General features: G+C 38.8%; 1 protein-coding gene across 10 annotated transcripts in view; it reads right to left on the reverse strand.

Moving 5' to 3' along the window:
* The window catches only part of KIAA1217 (KIAA1217 ortholog), a 355,505-nt gene that overhangs the window by 215,311 nt on the left and 115,278 nt on the right, over nucleotides 1–24,916 (reverse strand). For 2 of the 10 annotated variants that reach the window (XM_077173867.1, XM_077173860.1), the window contains exon 1: nucleotides 14,731–15,204. The exons of 3 other annotated variants lie outside the window; for them this stretch is intronic. In XM_077173867.1, coding sequence (XP_077029982.1) covers nucleotides 14,731–14,950 — 220 coding nt within the window. In that variant the 5' untranslated portion in view covers nucleotides 14,951–15,204. Of the gene's footprint in view, nucleotides 1–14,730; nucleotides 15,205–24,916 lie in introns of those variants that run through there. 5 more of the 10 variants (XM_077173855.1, XM_077173909.1, XM_077173902.1 and 2 more) reach the window with 5 other exon arrangements.

The following is a 24,916-nucleotide window of genomic DNA, read 5'->3' on the forward strand; positions in this document are numbered from 1 at the left end:
TTGTGGTACAGTTCTCTGTATAGGCCAATCCTCTTTCCATTACTTTCAGACTCCTTGCTTATGCTTAATACTATTTTTAGGATGATTATTTATACAATGAAACATTAAGAACTGTTTTACAATGTATCTCAATTATATATTTTTATTATCTCTAGCAGGTTTTTTTGAACCTTGGGCTAAGGATGACATTCATGCCTGCCTTATATAGTAGTCCCTGCACTTTTTATTCCAGATGAATTAACTGCTGCCTGCAACCTCTCAAATATTTGTCCACTGGAAACCTTACAGACCTATGTTGGTTTCTGAGTCATTCTCTCCCTGTCTTTATTCCCATCCACCTTTGGATTGCTGTGACACTACCTCAGTAAAGCTTTTATCTTACTTTTTCTTCCTTTTTTTGTCTTTATTTATGGAGGTTCTAGTTTCATCCCATCTTCCTTTTCTCAAAGCTTCATGCCCTTCATGTGTGCAGACACCCAACTGATTCTACTTGCCAACACAAGCCTTCCTGGACACATTGCCATTTTTGGGGTAGCACCTCACTTCCCTTTAGCATAGATAGCTTCTCTGCACCTGCCTGGATCCTTACATTGATGTAACAACAATTCCACAATTCACACTGACCTCACCCAACTCTCAGCCAGATGAGATGGGATTTTTTCCATGACTAAATCTTCATGTCAAGATTTTTCTAACAATGGAACTAGCTTTTCCTTGCTGGCTATCACCTCATAATATCGTTCCTTTATGCACTTTTGTAGTCTCATTTGTCCAATTTTAATTTCTCTGTGCCTTCAAGGCTTGTGCAGGCATCACATGGGTCTCTCTTGCACTGTCTCCTGTGTCCCTTTTCATAAATTTAAAACTATTCTCATCAATCCCACAAAATGAGGGAGCTGCATACTGTTCACCACTCACAATGACCTTATTTTTTTCTGACATATAATAATGAAGCTGCCTAAAACTTTCTTGCTTTCAAGTCTTCTCTAGGGATGATCTACTGAACAAATCTATTGGAGATCATCTCAGCTCTCCCCTGTGTCATTCTCCATCTTTTTCTGGTCCTTGTTGATCCACTCCAACAGGAGTATCACAGTCATTCTTCACTCAAAATAGCATTTGTGAGAACTTTTCCCATTCCTCTCCTGTTTCTTTTCAGGTTCAGGTATCTCATACCCTTACAAACAGCAAATATTTTACTCTCCAGATCCCTTTTTGTGTCCCCATCTGGTCTCAGCAGGTAATCGATAATGATCACAGTCTAAACTCAACACATGCTTTAATTTTTAGACATCCATCTGACATGCAGGAGCTCACTTGGACGCCTGTGCTCACAGTGGGTTTTTTTTTGTTTTTTTTTTTTTAATTTGCTTTTGTAATTTAATGCACCTAAAATGCTGACAACAGGAGAGAACAACACTGAATAATTTTAAAGCAATGGTCTATTAATATACAGTACATACTATTTTAATGCATTAACAATAACATCAGACAGATTCACAGCCCAGCCAAAAATTCTTAACCTCTTTACTTCTCTCTCATTTTAGTGTCTCTGAGTCCAATTACAGTCATCTATCAGTAGTGTCATAAAGTAAGCCAGATCTCAAACTACCCCTTCAAAGCGTCTAGACTTTACCAGATGAAATTAGCAGTATGATCCCAAAGCTTTCTCCTATCTCTTGTTTCCCCAATAATTTATAATGAGAAGACTTTCATGAAACCAGAAGAGTTATCTTTAGATGCATTATGCTCAATTGTCCCAATACAACACTTATAAGGCATCTTGTACCATACTGAAAATACCAGAACTTCAGCTTAGCAGGAAGGAACATGCTCCTTCCAGACATCCATTTATTTTGAAGTCAGCATTACAGCATTCACTAAAGTGAATGCAGGGAGACTGAATAGCCATTTTATTTAACTGAAGCAGTTTTTAAAAGATGAAAGGAACATTCTCCAGGATGTCTCACAGGATGCAATTCCTTTAACAAATGGCACGTCTGGATTTAATAAGTGGACACATTTCTTTATAAACTGCAGAAACAGTTAAAAAGGATTTCTTTGGAGTCAAATGTATTGGAAAGAAGGTGGAAGAAATACCAGAACCTTTTAAAGGTAATGTTTACATTACTATTAAGACAAAGTATTTCATAAGATACAGACATACTATTAGATTAACCTAGCTACAAATTCTAAACCTGATGTTAGAGACAGTAAATACCCACCAAGGCAGAGTGTGTTATATGATTGTGACACTTTGAGCATGCTGATATGTTGCTGGTCAATGTTATTTACTCTCATTACGTAGACACCTGCTCAGCAGCCACATCCAATACAGCATCAGTGCCCTCACCACAGCTCAGCCTTGCAGCTCATCAGGTGCTCAGAGGAGACAGTGGCACGTTGGACAGGCTGCAGACAGAACTGCCTCCCTGCTGCCCAGGGACACAGACAGACACACGTCCTTGCACCCCTTGGCTGGTGGAACAGGAGTTGCAGCCATCAGAGGGTACCTGGCTGAGCAAATGTGCTCTCCAGCTCCTAATCTGTCCAGAGGGCTGCAACAGGGCTAATTACACACAGCAACAGAGTGCTCAGGCTGCCTGCTGCTGACAGATGAAGGGCTCCCCAGCTCCTACAGATAGATGAAGGTGAGAGCAAAACCAGACAGATAAATAAGGAATTGCATTACTCCTACTGTGCAAGAATTTTCTTAAGGCTAGGAGAAACCATAAATCTTGTTTGCTATCAAACAGAGCCTAAGCACTCTGTAGCCTGTATACTGAGTGAATAGATGAGTGACCAGTTAAATCTACTAGGGCAAGTCACTCTTCTTCCCCTCCTTACAGGTGGCTGTCTCACATATCAAGACACATCAAAAAACTGAAATCCACATATCTATGAATATGGACTATGACTACTCAATAGAACTACTGAATACACATCACTTTGGTTTAGCAAAATCATGTGATAATTAAAAATATTTATGACAATGTTTAGTACCAATGCAGATAGGGTGCAATTCATACTGATTGCATCATCCAAACCCACTATTTTCTTTAGTTCTTTGGGGTTTTTTGCTCTGTTGGAAATTCAGTTTCTGACAGTTTCACAGCACTTCCCTTCTGAAAAAGTGTATAAGTATCTTGTGTAGCCATCAAGGGTCTTAAAAATGCTGCTGATTTTACAAGGCTTGCCTGTGCAAAGATCACATAACATAATAAGTGGCAAGGGTGCTTGCTTTCTTTACCTCAAGTCTATATAAGTCCTGTTTCAGTGAACTAAGAAAGCAAAACAGAAAAGCTCACAGCTCACATGTACTGCTTTCAATCCTTGGAAACATCTAATCACAAAATTAAAGCTGAAGTACTTGGAACTTGTTTTGAAGTTACTGAATGTATTCTTTTGGAAATCACTGAAGATTAAAAAGGTATTTATATCAATTTCTTTACAAGTAATTTTGTGGTAATTTAAAAGAGATCTTGCACAGTATTTTTATCATCTTCAACACAAGTGCTATCAGATGCTCATTCAGTTTTTCCATTGAAAATATCAGTAATGTTGTCTGCATGTATATCACCTTTCATTTAAAAAATTCAGAATCCTTTACAAGGGCTTCAAGTATTTTAACCATGTATCATCATGGTGAAAAGAAAACACAGATTTTGCCACCAATTTTCACTTGTTGAGAATTCAGCTTCCAAAGAAGCTCCTAACACACACCTCATCCCCTTCCTTTACAGCACTTTTAGTCCACCAAGCAACCCCTGCCCCAAAAGGCACCCATGGCATGACTGAGGTAAGGCAGTCCTGGCTGTTCCATCCATAGGCACAGGTTGTGTCTGTATTTCCACTTACCAAAACACATACTTTTAAAAGAAATCTTTTTATCAGGGATCCTCAGTCCTGGCAATGAGCAGATTGCCACTCCACACTGACACTGCCACAGGTCAGGCAGTGGCCACTTCATCACATCTTCATGGCAGCTACAGCAAACATATGCATAGAAAATGATTCAAACTGTGAGTGGACCAGCACCTGCTCTTAATGTCCTCTAAGCAAGCATGCAGATGAAAATCATAAACAAATTTACTTAGACTCTTTTTAGAAGGTAAAGAAACTCTCTTTAGAAATAGTTTTGTCACAATCTACAGGATTTTCATCTCATGTGTTAGCTTTTTCAATGATGCAAGAATATCTAGTACCATCAGCTGGCTGCATTTCCTTACTGCTACAGAATACAATGTGCCTCCTGGAGAGATAAGGACACTTGGGTAAACTTCCTCTCATATCTCTCCAGAACAGTGTCTGACAAACTACTGAGTGCCTGGGCTCATCGGCCACACGTCCTATCAGCATCATTTTAAAATGGTCAGAAACTACTGGATTTGGCTTCCAAACAGGTAACATGACAACACTTCTGCTTGAGAGATGACATTTTATCAGAATTATTATATGAAATAAATAGATATATGTTCTATAGGATATAAAGATATGAGCTGTTGCATGCCATTGAGCAGCACAGAACAGCTCCAACTGTCAGGAATGTCAATGTACTGATAAGCATTACAGAACTTTTTGAGGAAGATAAAAACCAACTGGTGTTAGGACTGTGAGCTTAAACATGCTGTGATGAAGGGTGAAAAATAAGGCTGCACCTGCTATTTTCTACCAATATTTTCACAGAGGGCTTGGAAAAATCTCTATCATGTCACCTGGAATAAGGCCTGTGCTTATGGACAGAGCAGAGAATAAAGAAAAATCAGTGCTTTTAGCTGTAACTTGTAATTTAAAATTTAACTCTCATGTTACTATTGAGAGGAAAATACAGAAATCATTATTAAACTGGTACTGTCATTCACATCTGTGTATCTTTAGGGGTCTGCTGTGATGGAGCAATGTTCTCTACCATGCACTAGGGAAGCAGCCTGGAGCATCACACATTTTTCTCCTAAAGCTTTTGGCTTTGCACTGGTGGAAATTTCCTTCTTTTGACAAAACATGATTTTCTAAATTTTCAGTGATTAGCTGACTAAAAAAGAAATTAAAAGGCAGTCCATTTTTGACTTGAAAAATTACAGTTTTCATTCAAGGCTGAACAGGAATTACTAAATACAGAAGATGACTACAGGCCACCATTTTTATCTCTGGATGCATAGTTTAGATTTAGCACATGAGTAAAAGGAGAGATCAAGGCTATTGCCACTGGTATTCAGTCCTTGAAACAGGAGGATATTGCTAAATGAAGCTCCTAGATGATTTCAGGGAGTAGCTCCATGGCATCCAGGATGAGGCAGCAACTCCTAACACCCCCAGAACAAGCAACAACATCAGCATTAATGTTATGAGAGGTCATGTCAGTGAGGCACCCAAGGGGATTTCATGCAACTAGGAGCACCACTGAAATCTTTAATTCACACTCCATTAAAATAACTTGCCAGTCAAGCAGGAAGGAATTGTTTTGTCTGCTCCAAACGACCCAGCTAACAAGCAGCAGCTGCCCTGATGCTGTGGATCACTATTCTCTAATTTCACCAGTGTGAAGACAAGCACTGCAGAGGGTTACTCACAATGAGTCTCTAGAACTCCATCATAATTTTCTAGCAAAGACTAGTTTGTAAGAATGTGGAAAACAAACAAACAAAATATGACATAAGTTAAGCTCCTCTTTACTATGCTTTTATTTTAATATTAGGACATAGTGGCTCTGAACAAAAGTGTCTTTCATGGAGAAATACTGTATGATTGATCAGCCTCTTAACTCCTTTAAAAATACAGAATTAGATTACTTGGCACAAGTACTGTCTGCACCTCTATTTACTTTACATGCAGTGATACACATCAGTTTGATATTAAAAACAAAGCCCAGCCAAACAAGGTACTATAAACCAACGCTTTGTCATCAGCAAGTCCTAGTTACACTTTTTTCCTACTTAAAACTATCTCCTGAGCAGCTAATCCAGTCTGATATTTACTCAGCAGTAACTACCACCACTGTGTCTCCCAGAAACTCCCCTGGCAGGCAGAGGACTCGTGTAGAGGTACCCATGTGCACTTGCACAAGCATTACAAAGAATGCCCTGGTGCCAGAACCTATTTAAACCATCATTAAAGGCAGAACAATTTTAAGTGTTTGCTTGATCTGGAAGGACTTCTAAGGTTTTGTAGAGACAGCTTTCCATGTTAGTAGTCTGATTTGCCTAAAAGCTGCAGCTTTGCCCCACACCAAGGCTCTTGCCCAGCCATGGAGCATGCAAACCATTGCAGAACACAGGGCTGTGTGCTACAGAGCCCTGCAAAGGAAGAGCTCAGTTAGTTCCAAGAGGTCAAGACAGCATTCTTGGGAAGTGATACTTCCCTTATGGTAACATGAGAGGTAATTCAGCACAAAGATAAAGTGAATCCCATGAGTGCATACACTGTATAACAATGGGAAACACAGAAAGGCAATGGGTGAGCCTCAGATAATGACAAACAGTGGGCACAGGATCAGTAGGAAAAGCAAACTGCACAGTGAGATGTGCAGGCTGGAAAACAGTCAAGTGTAACATGTGAGTTTGCATGGCTAGTGCATGAACTGAGTGCATGATTTTAACATAGCCTGGAATGTCCAGTATGTGAATGAGGTAATTTATCATGCACTCAAGGCTTCATTGAGAAATCTCTGCCACAAAATAATAACTTACAGGTCAGCATAAAATGTGTTTAAGGGAAGCTAGATGTTGGTCTCAAACTGCTGGATTAATTCTAACACCTCCAGGTACTATTTGATCACCCTCACTAGTGATATGCTTAGTATTTATCCTCTGCCCAAATGAAATTGGTACATGAGAGAGAAAGGGGTTGTAATCTCCTGGCTCTGGCAGCCATACAGGTATGGGCAGAGAGGGACCATCTCCAGACAGGCAGAACATCATTGGCCAAAGATACATCTGCAGCCTCAAAAGAAGGTGATGCACCTTCCAGGTGATAGCCAAGATGCAGCTAGGCAGCACAGCTGTCTGTGAAGCTTTCATGTTAGCCAGGCAGTGCCTGCACCTCACACAGCAGGGCTTCATTACACCTTCTCTGCCTAAACCTCTTTTCCCATGTCTTCTAACAAGAGGTGCTTAGAAAGTTTAATTTCAAACAATTCATGAAGTCTGTCCATGCCACACCTAGATGCTGCAGATGAATCTGTGTATTGGAAGATAGAAAGCTGAGGAAAGGTCTCCAAAGTTTTCACTGTAAGGGAAGTTACTCATATGCTGAAGCTGCAGCAAGGGCCTTAGCATGTTCACAAACTCAAAGTATGAGGCTCAAGATAAATTTTATCTAGGGCAGGACACAACCTCAACCTATGTCAGCAAGAGATGGCCATCATAAAACTTATTTCCCAGTAATAGTACAGCTTTGCCTGTTCTTAAATGTCTGGATACTAATACCCTGGATGTGTTCAGCCAGCTAGCTGTGCATTCCAGATGTTTCGATTTTTCATCTGTTTGCAGCTTTGCCTTTTTTTTTTTTTAACTGGTTCATGACTGGGCCCAGAATGTTTTATGTTTTTCCCCTCCTTAAAATGAACAGCAGGCTTAGATGACTACTTACTGCCAGAGGAAGGGCAAAGAAAAGATGGATCCATTATTCAATGGGAAAAGACAGTTTTTAACAAATGGTGTGGGGAAAGCAGAATTTTGAATGCCTTTCTCATATCAGACTTCAAGAAGAGGGTCAGCTGTGACCATGTGCCTTCCATAATTAATACCAGCAAGAAAATCTAAAAAGGAAAGGAATGAAAGCAGACAGTGTGCTGGGATCTTACAGATCTCATCCTAGGGCACTACAAGAACTAACAGATGAATATTTCTGCGTTCTTAATATTTACCTGAATTCACTCAGGATGGATGAAATGCCAGAAGATTTAAAAAGAGCTGATGTTGTGTCTTCACTTATAATACTAGAAAAGATTCAGGAATTAAGATCAGCTGGAATGATTATCTTTCTGGGTCAGGGGGAAACCCTCAATGCCTAAAGTTAAAAGATGATTAACAGCAAAAATGGCTTTAGGAGTTAATCAGAAGCTTAAAACATTACCATGCTATTGTGCAAAAAAACTGTACTTGCACTAGGATTTATAAACATTTATCCACAATAATTGTAACATAATCCTTCCACTGCACTCAGTGATGGAGCACCATGTCCAGCTTTGAAAATCCCATTTCAGAGGATGATGTGAGCTAACCTGAAAATTGAAGGAAGTTTGATTCATCACTTAATTAGCAGACAAGAATAACAACAGATAGAGACAGGAGCTGAATTTCAGCCTAGAAGGACACTTCAGTCCATCCACCAAAAGAAAACACAGCTTATCAAATACATGTTAAATAAACGAGCATTGCTATTTCTTTTCACTGTATTTCAGTGATGTTCTTTCCATTTTCAGTCAAAACCTTTTCAACTGTAGAAAAACTCCTGTCTTGACATCATACAAATAAACTAACTCAGGACCCACAAGTAACTTTTTAACCTACTAGAATATCCACAACATTAAATAAATGGATAAATCTGAAAGTTATGCTTTCAATTCAAAATACTAGCGCTTGTTTTGATAAAAGGGTACACTCAAAAATGATACATCCTGTATTAATAGGGTCAATTCTGGATAGAAAAAACCCTGTTTCACAGAAACAGTCAGGCTTGAGGGGATTTTGACAGTAGAACTAATATTTCTGAGCCTTTTCATTCAAATTTTGCTAAATTAGTTCAGATTTGCATGGTACTGTTTGACTGACACCCACTGAAATCTCTAATACTGAAATACTATGGTTCCAATTAAGTCATGTCACTTAGGTGACATTCTTACACTGTTACAGATTTTGTATATACATGAAAAGTTATACACTCTGTATAAAATATATACCTACAGACTAAAGATGTGAAAGTGATATTGATATGTTGCTTTACAGAGCAGGAATCCAGTGAGGAACATTTAAATACCTACAGTCTGTGCCATCTATTAATTTCCTTAATAGATCTAAATTTAAATACCTCTGACAGATTTCAGAAAGACATAATTTGAGGAAAAATGAATGTTCAAAAATTATTAAAATTATTACTTCATTTCCCCAAAATTGTAACCTCTCCAAAATTCCCTCATCTATATGGTTTAAACTTTTTAAGAGTTGTGGAAAAAATTGGTGAAGTTTTTGCTCATCCCTCATGCCCTTACAGCAAAATAATCAGAAGATCCTGAGCTTCCCAAGGGGATGTATAGAGCTCTCCTCCTTTTCCTGCCAGGTCCCAGAGGAAGAACTTTTAAAGTGGATATACTTTTTACAATTGAAAAATAGTTCCGTAAGCAAGGCAACTACTGTAACTTGGTTTCCAAAGCAGCTTTTTCTTTTATTATTTTTTATTTGGGATTGACTACTGACTTGGTAAACTGAATTATACTTAGGCTGCAGTATACATTCTATTTCAAAACATTACCATCAGAATTCATGCAGTCTCATCCATAATCTGAATTTTCTCTTCTAGTGAATTATGGGAGCTGTGAGCTCCAACCCAAGTTTGTCCCTTGGGTATGGCTCTTATGAGGTGTCACCCACATGTGAACTCTCTGATCTGCAAGGAGAGTTGAGCACACACTGCAGCTCTTCCCTGAACACAATATCAATCAGGTCTTCCCTCTCCACCCAGCCAGCAATTTTCCACAGTATTATAGAAAAATATAGACATGTACTATTTGACAGGTAGAGAACAGCATATCCCACACAGCTCAGTGTATACAGTTTATCATAGAAATGCAGCTTTTTGGAGACCCTTACCTCTCCATCATAATTGCACAAATTCAGATAATGGGTAAAAAGGTTACCAGTGAAATAAAGCCTGCCAGGTATTTTTGACATGACCAATTTTTGGAGGAAATCATGCTTAAAAAATAGCTCAAGTATACTTTATGCTTGGGTCTGAGTCATGATCTCACAGCAAATAAGAACAGAGGTAGGCCAATTATTCTTTACCTAAACAAATGTCCAGACATTCAGTTTTCAATAACCATAACTCCACTTTATATACTGCATAATCTTAGCTGGAAGGAGGCATGTTCAGCTGCCCTATTCATCCTCCAGGTGAAGTCCTCCTTCAGCAGATATAGAAATAAATGTTCATATAGGCAATTGAAAGAATGTCTACTGTTTCATGCCTGGGCTCTGTTTCTACATTGCAACTATAAATTTCAAGAGTTATCTTAATAATGCTCTTTTCCAGCTTGAATTTTTTTATCTAGATTTATTGTGTAATCTAATGGCCCATGTTATTTCTCTATTTCTAATACTAAAATGAAATAATATAGTCCCTATACATTATCGAAGTTATGTCTCAAGCTCAAAATTTTGAACCATTAACTGTATCATGTTGCATATCTGATACCAACCCTAGTTTCACTACAGGTTTTCAGACTACTCTAAAAGACAGTAAAATTTCTGATTTTTCTTTTTTAGATCACAGTAAAAAACCTGCATTTCAATTTGAAAAAAAAAAAGTATTGGTAGTAAAGAAGAAAGCTAGCATTAATTTTGTGAGATAATGAACATTTGTATATACAAGTACTGTATATACAAGATCTTTCTTCTCTGCCCTAGTGAATCTAAAACAGTTGCAGAGGAAACAAAAATACTGTAGGCTAAATACTAACATTCTTTGCTTTGCTATTCTTTTAATAATGAACTTCCTTGGATAGCAAACCCCTAGTCTTACATGTGTTCTGTATTTGTAGGTACATCCCTGTCAGGAATTGCTGTGAAATAGAAGTTCCTGACAAATAAAGTTCTTGGCCTTAAACATTCCATAGATATTACTCAAATGTCAGACAGAATATTTCCTAAACTTTGGCCATTATTCTACATCTATTTAAAAACCATAATGTTCTTGGAGATAATTAGTAATACACATACGGGTTATATGGTCACTGGAGTTTTTCATAAAAACAAAATAGGGAAAATGTAATTAATTCCACTTTCTATGGTGCTATTATTGCTTGCTTCACATGAAGAGACCATAGTTATGAATCCCACTATATCCCCAAAGTCCTTTGGCCCCCTTCTAATAACTAGGGATGAAACAAACAGGTTTTGTCTAGTTTTGGATCCAGCTGAATATGAGATAACCAAAGGTTTAGTCTAAAAGTATTGGCCTTGCATTCCAATCACCATGAACTGCAAAGTAAAGGGCAGAGGAAAAACCAGGGAGGAAACTGTAATGGAGAAAAATAGAGTGAAAAATAAAGCAAAGTGAAGCAATGTGAAGCCAAGTAATAAGGCAAATATCAAAACTCAATAAAAGGGCACAGAGGAAGGAAATTGAAAAGACAAACATTAGTATATCCTCTGCTTTTCTTGGAGGAAAGTATGGGTAACAGAAATTCATAAAGTTCTCGAATCAGTAACACATCCCAGAGGTGAAAAAATCCTATTTTAATTGATTCAGTCATGAAAGTGAAAATTAAAAGAGAAAGGTTTACCTATCTCCATTTTTATTTAAACCAGCAAATCCTTAAATGATGTTCAGTATGTAAACAAAGTCCCTCACCAGGTGGGAAATGCCAGAACTCAGACTGTCTCTGCAACCCTGTTTCCCACTCTTGGTCTGAAGACTAAGCAACAAATTTTGTAGCCTGGGTCAAAGTATTCCTCATTATAAAATAATACTTCCTTTCTCTTTTAGCAAGATGAACCTGGCATCCAGAGAAATTATGGTCTAAGTTGTCCATTAAATTCAGATGAAGAGTAACAGGTAAGTACAAAATGACCTTCTTGAGTCCTTTGCATTAGATAGTATTTCACACAATAAAACTGCAGCTGACACTGACTTCAGTTACTGTTATGTGGTTTCAGCTCTGCAAATCAGAACCCGTGGTCTCAGATTTGCACATCCAGCAACTAAACCAAACCACAAATCCATACAGCCAGCCTTCCCTTGTGACAGCTGAAGCAGTATGTCTGTCTCTGCCACACAGCCCTCAGGGGCAGAGAGATCCACTCTGACCTTTCATGGCCTTACCTACAAGGATTACTTTTGTCTCTGCCTCAAGCTGCCCCCCTGCTAATAGAACCCAACCTCTCAGTTAAGGACAGCTCCTCATGCACAATGCAGGGCAAGAATTCTGTAGAAACACCCCCCCCCCAACATATAATGTAATTAAAATGAGTCATCATGCTTTACAGTCCTTGAAATTATAGCCACAATTTTGTATTTCCTATCTGTTGTGCACTGAGCTTTGCTGGATTGCTGTTAGCACCACTCATTCATGTTATCTCTTTGGTATTAATTGAAAACTATAAAAGAAACCAGAAACAGTGTTGTGTTGCCCATGTAAAATTCCACAGTAGAAACGAATCCAGACAAGCCAGCTTGATCTCCTGTGCACATACACACAACCAAGGGGTTTCACTGACATGACACAACAAAGAATGGGATTTGGTCAAACTCCTCTTCCATGTCAGGTTATTTAGGACCTCACTCCCCACATAACAGAGCCTCCTGCTCCCAGTTCTCTATTCCAGCCCTTTGATCCACCTAAAAGCCATTTCCTACTTTAGCCATCTCATTCAGCCTATACCTGCCCTCTGCCACCTCTTCCACTTTTCCTCTTTACCACTTCAGGACCACATAAACACCCTTGGCTGCTGTTAATGCTCTCTTGTATTACTCAGCCTTGCCTCAGAGCCCTGCCTTGTGGCTTCTATGGTTTTTTTGGCTTCTGCCATATCTGCTGTCCCTCCACCACCCAGGTCTGTACCTGCTTCTCACAAAACATCTTTCAAATCACTTTGGCCAGTGTTTGGAGTTTACTGGGAGTCATCCAGACAGTCCCATTTCCAGAGAAAAAAACCCACACTGTGCATTTCCATCACCCTTATAGTATGCTCCCTTCAGAAGTATCAGTATTTGTACTTCAACATCTCTTACAAAAACAACTCACAGTAACATAATTAAAACAACCATCCCAATGCAGAAAGCCAGTACTTAACAGGGCTTAATTCATGCTCAAGAAGACAGTAAGTGTAAGCTACAAATACTAAAAGCACATGCCATGTTTCATCACTACTGATATACACTAGATTTCCCTTTACAGAAATTTCACCTAAAACTCTAAGCAGTGAGTGCAACCCTTGCTTGAAGTTGTAAAGCATTACATAGCCCAACAACATTTTGATAAAGTGAGTTGATAAAGTGAGTAAAGTGATAAAGGAACAGCGAGTGCCATAAAAATCACATCCCATTAGAAGGATACACTTTTTGTTCTGTAAATCTCACATGATTTCCTTTTCTCAATGCACCAAATAAATGGGAAAAAACAAAGGGAAAAAACCTGCTGTTTAAAAAACTTTAACCTGGTGAAAAACATACTGTTACAGGATTTTCTATGAAAGTTTTCAAATTTTAAAAACTTGACTGGGAAACATAATTTACTATAAAATCAATAAATATTGGTTACCAGGGCATAAAGAATTGTACATCTGGTTTTGGTGGGGTTTTTTTTTGGAATAAAGATTTTACTTTTTTGCAATACATCTCAAGTTCAAAAATGAGTTTCCACATTACAGTGCTAAATAAGCAAGGGGTTCTCTGAGTGAGACCAGTAATTTAAGCCCTCCCACCTCCAGCTTTTCTATTTGCTCTCTTCTGCCATTAATAAAGTGCTTCAAACACAGTTTCCTTTGTAGAAACAAACAGATCATCTGTCTCCCGGAGTAAGACTAGGTGTCATCACTTTTCCCTTCTTTTTGAAATAATAAAAGTCATACTGCAGGAAAGAAAAATTCTTTTAAACCTTATTCAGGTGGGAATAAAAACTGTGACCTTGGATGCCATGTATGTGAAATGAAAGTACAGTTTCAAGTTACAAAGGTCTATAATCTACACTTCTTTTTCCTATGGATTTAGGATGGAGGGACAGCAATTTTTATTCTGTACTGAAGGGATTCTACTTCTTGTTCATATTTAAATATAAACTGTATGAAGAGTACAATTAGAATAGTACTACTTTTATTTCCTGATTGAATGGCAGTTTACCTCATTTTACACCATGCAAATTAAATGGCTACTTTAAAATGCAGTTCTAAGGAGTACTGTCACAAAAACTAAGTTAAAAAGAGGCAGTGCTCCTGCAGCCCATTGCTCAACAGCTCAGTGAAAGTAGATTGTAATCTTATATTATCCTCCACATTTGTTTGCATTCTGAAAGCATTTAAGCCTTTCCAAATACACTTGATCTGTTTAGTTTTTATACAAGAAATAGTTGCAGCTGCTTTGTTAGGACCCACAAAGAAGAGTTTTACTTGCAGGGTTTAAAGATTCTGTGCCTGCACTGATGTCTATTTTCTCTTTATTTTTCCCTATTTAATCTTTCTCACACTTCTCCCACTTGAAACCAATATTTCAAATAAAGCTTCACAATACAGTGGCACATTTAGACTGTAAAAGACTTTGATTTACCATTTTGACAGCTCAACATTTTTAGCTTGTACACAGCACCCAGCCAAAATTGAACAACAAAAATGTTTTGAGCCTTTTATTTTCAAAACAAATGCTTTATGTACAAGAATCTGTTGTTTAGAAACAACACACACACATACATACACACATATACCCCCATATTATACAACAACTGATGCCTGGGGTTTATTAAAAGCACAGTAATTGCAAAAGCATTTGATTATTTTTTTGCAGCATGAAATTACCAGTTACCTTTCAGGAAAGGAGCCCTCCGTGGCACAAGCCTTTCTGTGATTTCCACCTGCTCTTGCTGATGCTGTTTAACCAGGTTTCCTTCGCTGCCAGCTCTCAAAATCTTTTCACCTAGCCTAATTTTTCGTGATCGGCTGTTAAAATCTTCTTTCCTAGACAAAGGCGATTTAGGAGCTGTATTAGCCGACACAGGTCGAGCCAAGCGAGAGGGTTTGGACATCCTGCCTGTGCAGGAATGTACCTGCTCCAAAAGCAATTTCTAAAAAAATCCTTTGCAGCTCACTTTCCAGCACAGAGGCTGGGGAGTTTGTGTGTGCAGCGCAGCTGGATGTGAAGTGCTGTGCTGCCAGCCTGATCAGTTTTAAACACCCAGCGTTGGGTGGTCACGCAGTTTCCCAGACCTGTGGAATGCAAATGTGTGCTGGGGTAAAACAGACGACTCTGTCCCAGAGCTGAGCCCCAGCCACGCTGTGAAGAGCAGAAGCTCTTCCAGGGGCTGTCTGGAGCTCCTGGTGAGCACTGAGGAGCGCCCTGGCACGAGGGGAATGCTCCACCTACGCAGGTACGGCGTGGAAAACCACCCAGCTCGGGGTTACCTCTGCCTGTGGGACCCTCCCGTGCTCCTCTCCCAACCCTCTCTCTCAAACAAACACTTTCTTGTTTCAGCAGATTTCCTCACAGTGTGCCAAACCCACACTGCTTCAGTTCTGTATGGTACATGCCTGATGTCAAGAACACATTTGTCTTTGAGTTAAGCACGGTGCAAGATCAAATTGGATTAAATGATGCATATTCTCCTAGCACTGTTTTATCTAGTTCACCAAAAGAAAGGAAGGATTGACAGCAAATATCATCTCTCTTTGAAAAATGGCCCAAATCCCTTATTATTAACTGGCATTGTTTAGGAAGCAACACTGCACAGAATATTGCCCATTATACTTTCCTATTTCAATGGTACATATATATCTAGAAAACCCCTGGCTTCTTACACTCTACAGATAACCATGCTCTTTACTGACTCTCTAAAGAAAAAATTCCTGACCTCAGGCTACATTATTTCAAATTTCAGTTCCTGGGTATTCATCTTTGAAAATGCCCAAGCAAATCCTGCCTAACTTTCTCTGCCAGCTCTGTGCTTGTGAATGCTGCCAAGACAAAGAGCATTTGGTCACATGAAAAGAAAATTCTATTCACCATAATTTTGGAAACAACTTCTAAAGAAAAACAACACAGTGCAAACAAAATAAAACATCACAGCTACAGTTACAGTAAAATCTTCATGCTGTATTTTAAAATGTATTTCTCAATATCCCAGGCAACCAGTATGCTGCATCTCTAATAGAATATGAGGGTCCATTTTATTTCAAAACTATAATAAACAAGCAAATCAATATTACACAAGCTAAACCTACTAACAGATACTTAGGAGAAATGCTTAATAAGCAAAAAGTGAGCAAAACATGCCTTAATTATTGCAGCCATTCCTCATTTTGTGAGACGGCAATTGTGCAATGCAGTAAAATATTTTTGCAAGTTATTTCTATATTTTTTCCAAGAGTCCTGCATTAAATAGGTACTTGTTTATGCTTCTCTGTAAAGCATGGTGTCTATTGCTTTTTTGCCCCATCAAGAATGGGCCAGATTAAGTGCAATACAGCAAGCCTTGCTATGATATTATTCTGCATATTATATTATCAACACAGAAGGAACTCTGAGTGGGAAGATTTCTACTCACAAGGAGAGACCTGAGGGGCATGAGCGTAACTGGGCTCATTAGCAGTGCTCAGGCACAGCAGGTCGTGCAGAAGACAATGAAGAACATAAACAGGGGTGAGATAGGATGATGAATGGAAAATTAATCACGTAACTGGGGTAAAGAATGAGTGAAGAAGGAAGAGGAAATGTGAAACCCAGTATGTATGTAACAGCTCAGTTGTACTGAGCCTAAGAAGTACTGTCATTCCCTCTCAAGATCTTGGACTGTTTGACCAATTGTAATTTTTAATATCTTCCATTATGATTTCTCACTGTGCAAGCAGACACAAATGCTGTATGCTTAAGAAGCTTTTTAAAGCCATGACAATAATGCCTCTGACACTACAAAGACATATTTTAATTCTGCAAAACACAGAACAATTGTGAAATAAAATCCAGTCCTGAGTGACAACAAAAATAGTATTTCAGTTTTTAAATCACTACTGCTAAAGCAAAATCCAACTGAGATTGTTGTACATTACACATTCACCCAAACTGAGCATCCTTATCACAGGTTGCTCGTGCAAAGAATGACCTCATCTGTGAAGGAGAATCTAATTAGATTGTCATGTTTCCTGTAACTTAAAATAATTTCTAAGCAGAGCAAAGGCATCATGAATTCAAGATTTTCCTAAGGCTCTCTCTAGTGACGTAGCAAGAAAGATGAGGAAAGGGAGCTCCATCCATCAGCTTTTGCTAGGAAAGGTCCTAAGTTGTCCATTTGGATGCTAAGGTGACACTTCTGCACTGAAAGAGAGCAGTGACATCCTGGTTTTGACAAGAAAGCTTTTTCTCACAGCAGAGGCACAGCCCTGCAGAAATGGGACGAGTCAAACACGTTCCTCAAACATGGGAAATTCCTGGAGTACTCCAGTCCAAGATAACCATTTTCAGTAACATCTCAGTGTGTGATGGCACTGTGTCATGGGAGGAGAGGCTGGGAGAGCTGTGCCTGCCCAGCCTGGAGGAGGCATCTTATCCATGTGCACGAACATCTGATGTGGGCGTAAAAGGGGAGGGAGCTGGGCTGTTCTCAGTGGGGCCCAGCAGCAGGACAAGAGACAAAGCACAAATTGAAACACAGGGGAAAAAAGAAGAATTTAAGGCTTTTTATAGAGTGGTTAGACACTGGCACAAGTTGAACAGGGAGGGCATGAAGTCTCCATCTTTGGAGATAAGCAGCACCCAACCAGGCACAGCCCTGACCTGCCTGCTGTAGCAGAGTCTGCCTGAGCTGGGGGTTGGACTAGGCCATCTCCAGACGTGCCTTCCCACCCCCCAGAGTTTTGTCATTCTGTATTATCAAACTTTTCAGAGGCTGTTTATAATCTGGAAGCTTAAATATCTTGTAATCTGTCCAACAGTAGATGTACAACCTTTCTCCAAAGCCCCAGCAATTATATATCCCATGCCTGACTGCCACTTCTGGGAGAATTTGCTTCCTTTCTGGTCATTCATCCCTTTTAGCTTCCTGCAGTCTATGGCACACTCTTCCCCCAAAAATGTCCTCTTTGTTTGTTTGCTTCAAAGGCTCTGAGATGTGAAGTTGGTGATTCTGGCTATCAGCATCAAACCCTTAAAAAAACATCCCCCAAAAAACCAAAACACCAAAAAAACTCCACCCCAAAATCCCCCCAAACCCTGAAATGAACCATTGCTGAACATCAGCTGAGGTTGCTCAGCAGGCTGTGTTTCAGGCTGGATGCAGACCCAGTGAATCAGTGCACTCTGGGCACTCTGGAACAGCACGGGGTGCAGCCAGGGCTGCTGCCAGCTCTGCCCCCACCCACCTGCACAGGTCCTCTCTGCCCAGGGCTGCTGCCAGCTCTGCCCCCACCCACCTGCACAGGTCCTCTCTGCCCAGGGCTGCTGCCAGCTCTGCCCCCACCCACCTGCACAGGTCCTCTCTGCCCAGGGCTGCTGCCAGCTCTGCCCCCACCCACCTGCACAGGTCCTCTCTGCCCAGCCCAGCTGCCCTGGGGGCCCGGGCTCCTCCCAGCTGCGGGGCGGGTCCCTTCCTGCCAAATCCTCCTCTTCACCGCAGGCTCTTATTGAAGTTCCCCAGGGAGCAAGTCTTTCATCAGCTCTCAGGCTTTTTGAAACCCCAAGCTACTCTTTTGAACTAAAGAAACCCAAAACAAACCCACAAAACCGAAAATAAACAAACCAAAAAAAAAACCCCAAACAAAAAGTTCAAAACAAACCCAGCCCTTTTCCCTTTGATTTCAGATAACCAACTTCAGCTAGATAGAGACATCATATTGATGTAACTTACCATTCAGCAAAAGCAGTTCACTTTGTCAGGTTTTCATAAAGTGCTGTAGGAAGTTTTCTAGTGCTTTGGGTCAATGAATGAACTCTGCCACAGCCTCACACAGCAGAAATTAATATTAAGGGACCAACAGTGCAGTCTTTGCTTTTGAATATTCACACATATAAGTAAACAAGTAATATTTTTAGAAAACCATACACTGTTTAAAACATTGTCTTTTTAGTTTTAAAACTAACCTCTCCTCTTTCCGGCCTAGAAAATAAATTGCTGCTGAAATATGACAACAAGAATTTGTTAAGAGTTAGCAAACAGAAGGCATTTTTACCATAGCATATTAGATAGGTTATGATACTGCTATAAACTTCAGAAATGTTTGTGCCCTCTGGGATAAAAGAAACGTGACTATAGATGTTATTAATCCAAACAAAGCATTTGCAAAGCTTGAAATTTCCTTTTTTGGGCAACCATGGAATTCTAGTTTACATTTGCACATAAAGAGCTGGGGAGAGGAGAGGATCCCTTGCATGTGAACCAGGAAAAATTCGGAGTTGATGTTGTACAGTTCAGGATGTGGTGTTTTCTCAGCCTACCAAATCCTCCCCCAGATTTTGGACTGCAAGTATCTAAAGACAGAAAAATATGTATGCAGAAATATTTCAGCTTCAGCAGACTCTTTCTAAACTATTGACAGGCAACAACTGCTACACCAGTAAATGGAAGTTGCAGGTGCAGAAGTTAAAACTGCAAATTAATGAAGTCTTCTCTTTACAAAATTACGCAAGTAACCAGATGGCATAACATTTTCAGCATGAAATGAGAAATAAATGTATAGGCACCAGAAGAACAAGATCAGTGATGAAAACAATTTCAGATGCAAGTCACTGATAGGTATGTAATGTAATAATAAAAAAAAAAAGCTTGGTGCTTCAGAGAGCTACATTTTCCAGTAACTGAAGCATGCAAAATTAGTGACAAGTTAATTTTGCAGATGTTAAAGCTTTCTTAGAACTATGTACCAGTGCTTTATTTCTCCATATATGATTTCTGAAATAGTTGCATAGTACAGAAGATGCTCCACATTCAATATATTGAAACCCATTTTAAAACATTTCCAATAGATCTGAAGACATTGTTGCTGGGACAATAAACTATGCAAAAGGAACCTAGTCATTCACTCAAAGACAAGTGAACCCCTCCAACAGAAAGCAAGCTGTATTTATGGCAAGTCCTGTTACTCTTGAATATGGTCTTAAAAAGGAAAGTCTGTTAAGGTCTGCTCTAATATAATAGCTGACTAGAAGATTCTATAATTAAAGCAGAGTTGTCATTTATATCAGGAAATTCTGTTCCAGAGATTTACTACTCATCCATAAAAATTTAATCTCAGTTCCAAGTCTTAAAAAAAAGCCAGCCTAACTTAGAAAAAAACCCTTCAGATCTACTATATGTCCTTCTATTCAAAATTTAGAAAATTAAACCATAGCAAAAATTTTCTCAAAGATAAAAGCATTTACAGCTGTAGAATCTAAATACCTTATTCTGCCACAAACCCAGAAATACTATCAGCAAGGGCAAAGTTAATTTTCTTTATTATTTTATCACTTCTGCATCTTATATTTTGCTTTGGTACCAAGGCCTTCAAAGTCCTGGTTTGCCTGAGTACACAGGTCTGTGGCCTACTACTGAAGTGTTTGTAAAGACTGAACCATATCAGGGTTATGGTTTTCTAAAGCAGTACAGGTACACCACTACTGTCCCTCACCTGGTGTTGTCCTCAGGACGCCTTTTGACAATTGCTCTTGGTTCCCTTCCCTGCCTGAAGGGTTACAGGAGCCCAAGCACACTCAGACTCAGGTAACTGCATGTATCAAAGGGTGCACCATCTGAAGAACAAAGCAATGGGGCAAGTGTGTGAAAACACAGCCTTCCATGTTTGCAATGTTTGCCAAGATTGTTGCTTTGCATCAAGATTTCCAATTGATGCCAACTCTGATGGCAGGCTGGGGTGCTTCATCCTGATGAAATGAGTTAATCACTAATTCCAGACAGAACAATCAACTGTGAACAACTGCCCATGCAACTCATAACAAGTACTTTTTTTTTTGCAGAATATTTCCTTTTTCTATATATCAGCCACTCACAAAAGAATACAAAATTCGAATATTTATGCCACATTTAAATTATTGCTAAACTCTAGCAAAGTGTTCTGTGATTTGGCTGTTCTTGGTGCTATACTGCTTGGCTGTAATAACTAAAAGTGCTAAAGTCTCTACAGTCTTGGTTCAAAGCTTTTTCACTTGTTCTGATCTTTTAATCAAATCAAATAAGAACTTAGGCTCAATAAGTTCTTAAAGGAATACCCATTAGCTATAAATCACAGCAGATCATCACTATTATTCCTTCATTGTTAAGTAACTTGTAAATACTGCTTTCCACATCTGCAGTTATTTCACATGAGATTCTTAAAGCATTTTAAAATGTGCACAAAATTATCTTTTGCCAAATTTATAGCATTAGTAGCTTCTTGATAAAAGAGAAAAGTGTCCGACTTTCAAAGTCTCTTTTGAAATTATGTAAGTGAAACTATGATTGGCTTAGTCTTTATTGCCACTGTAAATAGGGGAAGGAGAGAAACAATTTGTAACACTACCCTGACATTTTACTCTGAAGAAAATGTTAGTTTCAAATGTTAGATGCTAATTTGTTTTAGCATACCAGCAACCCTTCTCTAGCTTTTTGGATCATCATTTTCAAATGACCACCTCTTAATAAAAGAATAACCTTTAGAAGAGCTCTAACACATCAAAAATACAACACAGAGAGCTTAAAGCTTTGCAAAAGATAAACTATGCCTTACAGAAAATCAACCCCTTATGATGGTTTGAATGAAATCTTGGAATGAAGAGAAGAGGAAATAGGTAGGAAGCAAGAGCAGATTGGATGTGCCAGGAGACAGAAACACAGTCCTTGACTGACAGAATCCTGTGCTTATGTTCAAGGCAAGATAAGTCCTTTCCATTGTTTCAATACTCCACTTTCATTGTGAAGTTCTGCATCATCCACACAAGGGGGAAAACCAGGTAAGAAAAGTAAGCACAAAATGAATGAAAGGAAGACAATCTTCTGGCATGAGGGCAATTCACTCATATCCCTCATGAAGTATTTAAACTGCTCCTCATTCAGCAAGGCTCCATCAATAGCACCTGGGTATGGGTGCTGTGGTGGTTGCTCTCATAAGGAGGAGCAAACTACAAAGAAAAGAGAACAATGGGAAGACAGTTGTGGTCCTTTGAAGATGGTGGTGAGAAGGAATATCTCTGTAGGGCACCTGTAGCTTTGGCACTCTTGGCTGGACTACCACAATCTTTTTCCACCACAGACCTTGGATGTAAAGAAAAATCTCCAGAGGTCTGGAAAGCTGAAAGGAAGTAAGCAGATATAGAACCCTTTATAGTCAGGTATTACAATAACATTTATTTGGGGGCTTTTTTAAAAGCAAAATAATTAGTCAGCACCATCTAAACCGCAGACATGCACAGAGAGTGTTTCACCAATGCAGTGTCCTTTCCTCAGGAGTGGCCCTGGAAGTGATGATTTAGTGAACCACAGAATATAAAATGAATTTTTCTACTTGTGAGACACAATATTTTTCATACATCCATAAATGAATATTTCGAGAAGCTAATCCGATCAGCTGTCTGTGATTTTTGTGTAGTTTTGGCCATCACAGCAAAGGAAAAAATACTTTTTCTTTTAAGTCCTGTTTAAAATGTGCATCATCAGAGTACAACAAGCTTTAATTTTTGCACAATCTTACTTACATATATGATGCACAAGGTTCTTTCCTGAGCCAAAATTTCAAGTGAATGGTGCTGAATTTGATCCTTTCTGTCACTTACACTGTCCTTACAGTGAGATAACAAGTGCCCTATAATGCTGGCTGCATGGGTTTGAGTGAAATGTCTATAAACAGTCAGCTGCTTGATCCCTTGCTGTCTGAGCAGCTCTGGAGAGATAAACATTTTTGTTAAACAACAATAAAAAAATCTGCAACTCCATTTATTGCCTTTCTGTAGCTATAGGTAATAGTTCAGGTAGTCTGAGTTTACCACTCCTCCTCTGAAAAGCAGAGCCATTGCACCCTCACCTGCTCAAGCCATCTGGAAAGATATTTCTTGGTTACAATCTGCCCATACTTGTAGAGACTAAATGTTTGGAGATTTTATGCAGATTACTTGATGTCCTGCTTTGCTGGACCACATTTGATGATTTACTACCTTATTTACATGAATGACAACAAATGGTCCCAATTACTAGCACTTAAGAGTGAGGAGATTGCAGCACACAGCATGCTTTAGGAATGCAGAAATTGTTGCTTCCTTTATTTCTGGCAGATATTTGGGATGGTATCCAGGTTACCCTGATGGATCCTCCAACCTCCATCATCAGACACTGTTCATCAGGAACACAAAGGGAAAATCTAATACAGTGATCAAACAGCAGACAATAGCAGATGGCAATGAAGCAAAGAAATCAGAAATATTAGTCTTTCCAACCAAGAAAAGCCTTGAAAAGAACTAATAACCCTATCAATAAAAATAAGGGCCTATGAAGTATGTTATTTTCTGAATGGAAAACTAAACTGATGACCATGTCAAGTACAATATATAAATATAAAACCATCTTTAAAAAAAGGTCAATGGCCATTTCAAAGTAGGTTAGCCCATGTTAAAATAAAGAGGACACTGCATGACCAGCAGTTCTGCCTAGACCCATAAAGGAAACTGGTAAAATGATGTTTTGAATGTTCTCTTTCCCAAGGACCACAGTATTTACTATGTTCTACCAAGAAGTGTTCTCTCATCTGACTGTTCTGGATGCTATATTGGTTTGCTGTAATGACTAAAAGATGTAAAAAACATAGAATCTTAGTTCAAAGTTGTTTCATTTGTACTAATGCATTAATCAAATAAAGTGAAACTTTGACTTCAATATGTTTCTGTTTGATCCCAAAGTGTTAAAATAAGATTGATGTTATAAGGATGGCTACATAAAGGACAGACAGGCATGTACTTAAAAACACATGCAAAGAGAGACAGAAATAAAATAGGTGAAAAGAAGGAGGAGAAGAGCAGTAATTCCCCTCTGCTAAGACCTCCAGCACTCTTAATGGGCACCAGTCTGCTGTCAGGAACATTTCAGCCAGTCTGACCTGAATTCCTCCCACTGAAATGCAACCACCACATCTACCATGTTATCATATGAACCATAAAATAAACAGAATAATTCAGAAGCTATTAAAAATTAATGTTACAGATTCTGAGAGCAAGCCTTCATGATGTCCCTCATTTTAATAGTCCTTAAAATGCCTTTCAATGAAATGGTCTGTAGGGGGAAAGACTGGAATAACTTGGATCAAAAAAATCAGGTTTCTTACCTCAATAAAGACTCCTTGAAGGAGAAAAATAGGATGTGAGCAACTTCCATATCTGACATTAGAATTAAATGGGTCTTTTAAATCTTTGCTGGACTTTAATGACAAGTTTGTAAATTATTTACTCCCATGACAAAATGAAGTTTTGCAATTGGGAATTCAAATATCTCCCAGATAATGTATAAGCCTAAAGAAAACTACTGCCTTCTCCTTTAAATACAAAAATCTGCAATGCTAACAGGCATAAAACATGGTGAAAATGGAGGCAGTGACCATAAACATTAGCTTTAAGCAAGTAACACTATTCAGGTCTGGAAATGAGACCTTAATGTATATTTCACATAAAGCAATGTCTCCCACTGAATGAGATAATCCCATTACTAGTCACCTGCCAAGTATGGCACACACCTTAATGCTTTTGAATAGCACTACTGCATGAAAACAGAAAAAAAAAGGGAAAAATATTTCTTTGATTAGCAATGTTTTGGACATTTTCAGCCTAAACTTTTCCTTCCAATCTCTCCACAGTTTTGTACAGCACAAACAAATTACCCATCTTCTTCCACTAACAGGGACTACCTCTATTTCAGTCTATTTTGCAGCTAATAAGATCACAGTCACATATCCCTTAATATACAACAATTTCATTCTAGTTATTAAAGCTATGTACTTAGAGTTCTACACTCAAAAGTAATTTCACTGGTAATTTTAATTTGGTGGAACCT

Source organism: Agelaius phoeniceus, chromosome 1 (genome assembly GCF_051311805.1).
Source record: "Agelaius phoeniceus isolate bAgePho1 chromosome 1, bAgePho1.hap1, whole genome shotgun sequence".
Classification (NCBI taxonomy): Eukaryota; Metazoa; Chordata; class Aves; order Passeriformes; family Icteridae; genus Agelaius; species Agelaius phoeniceus.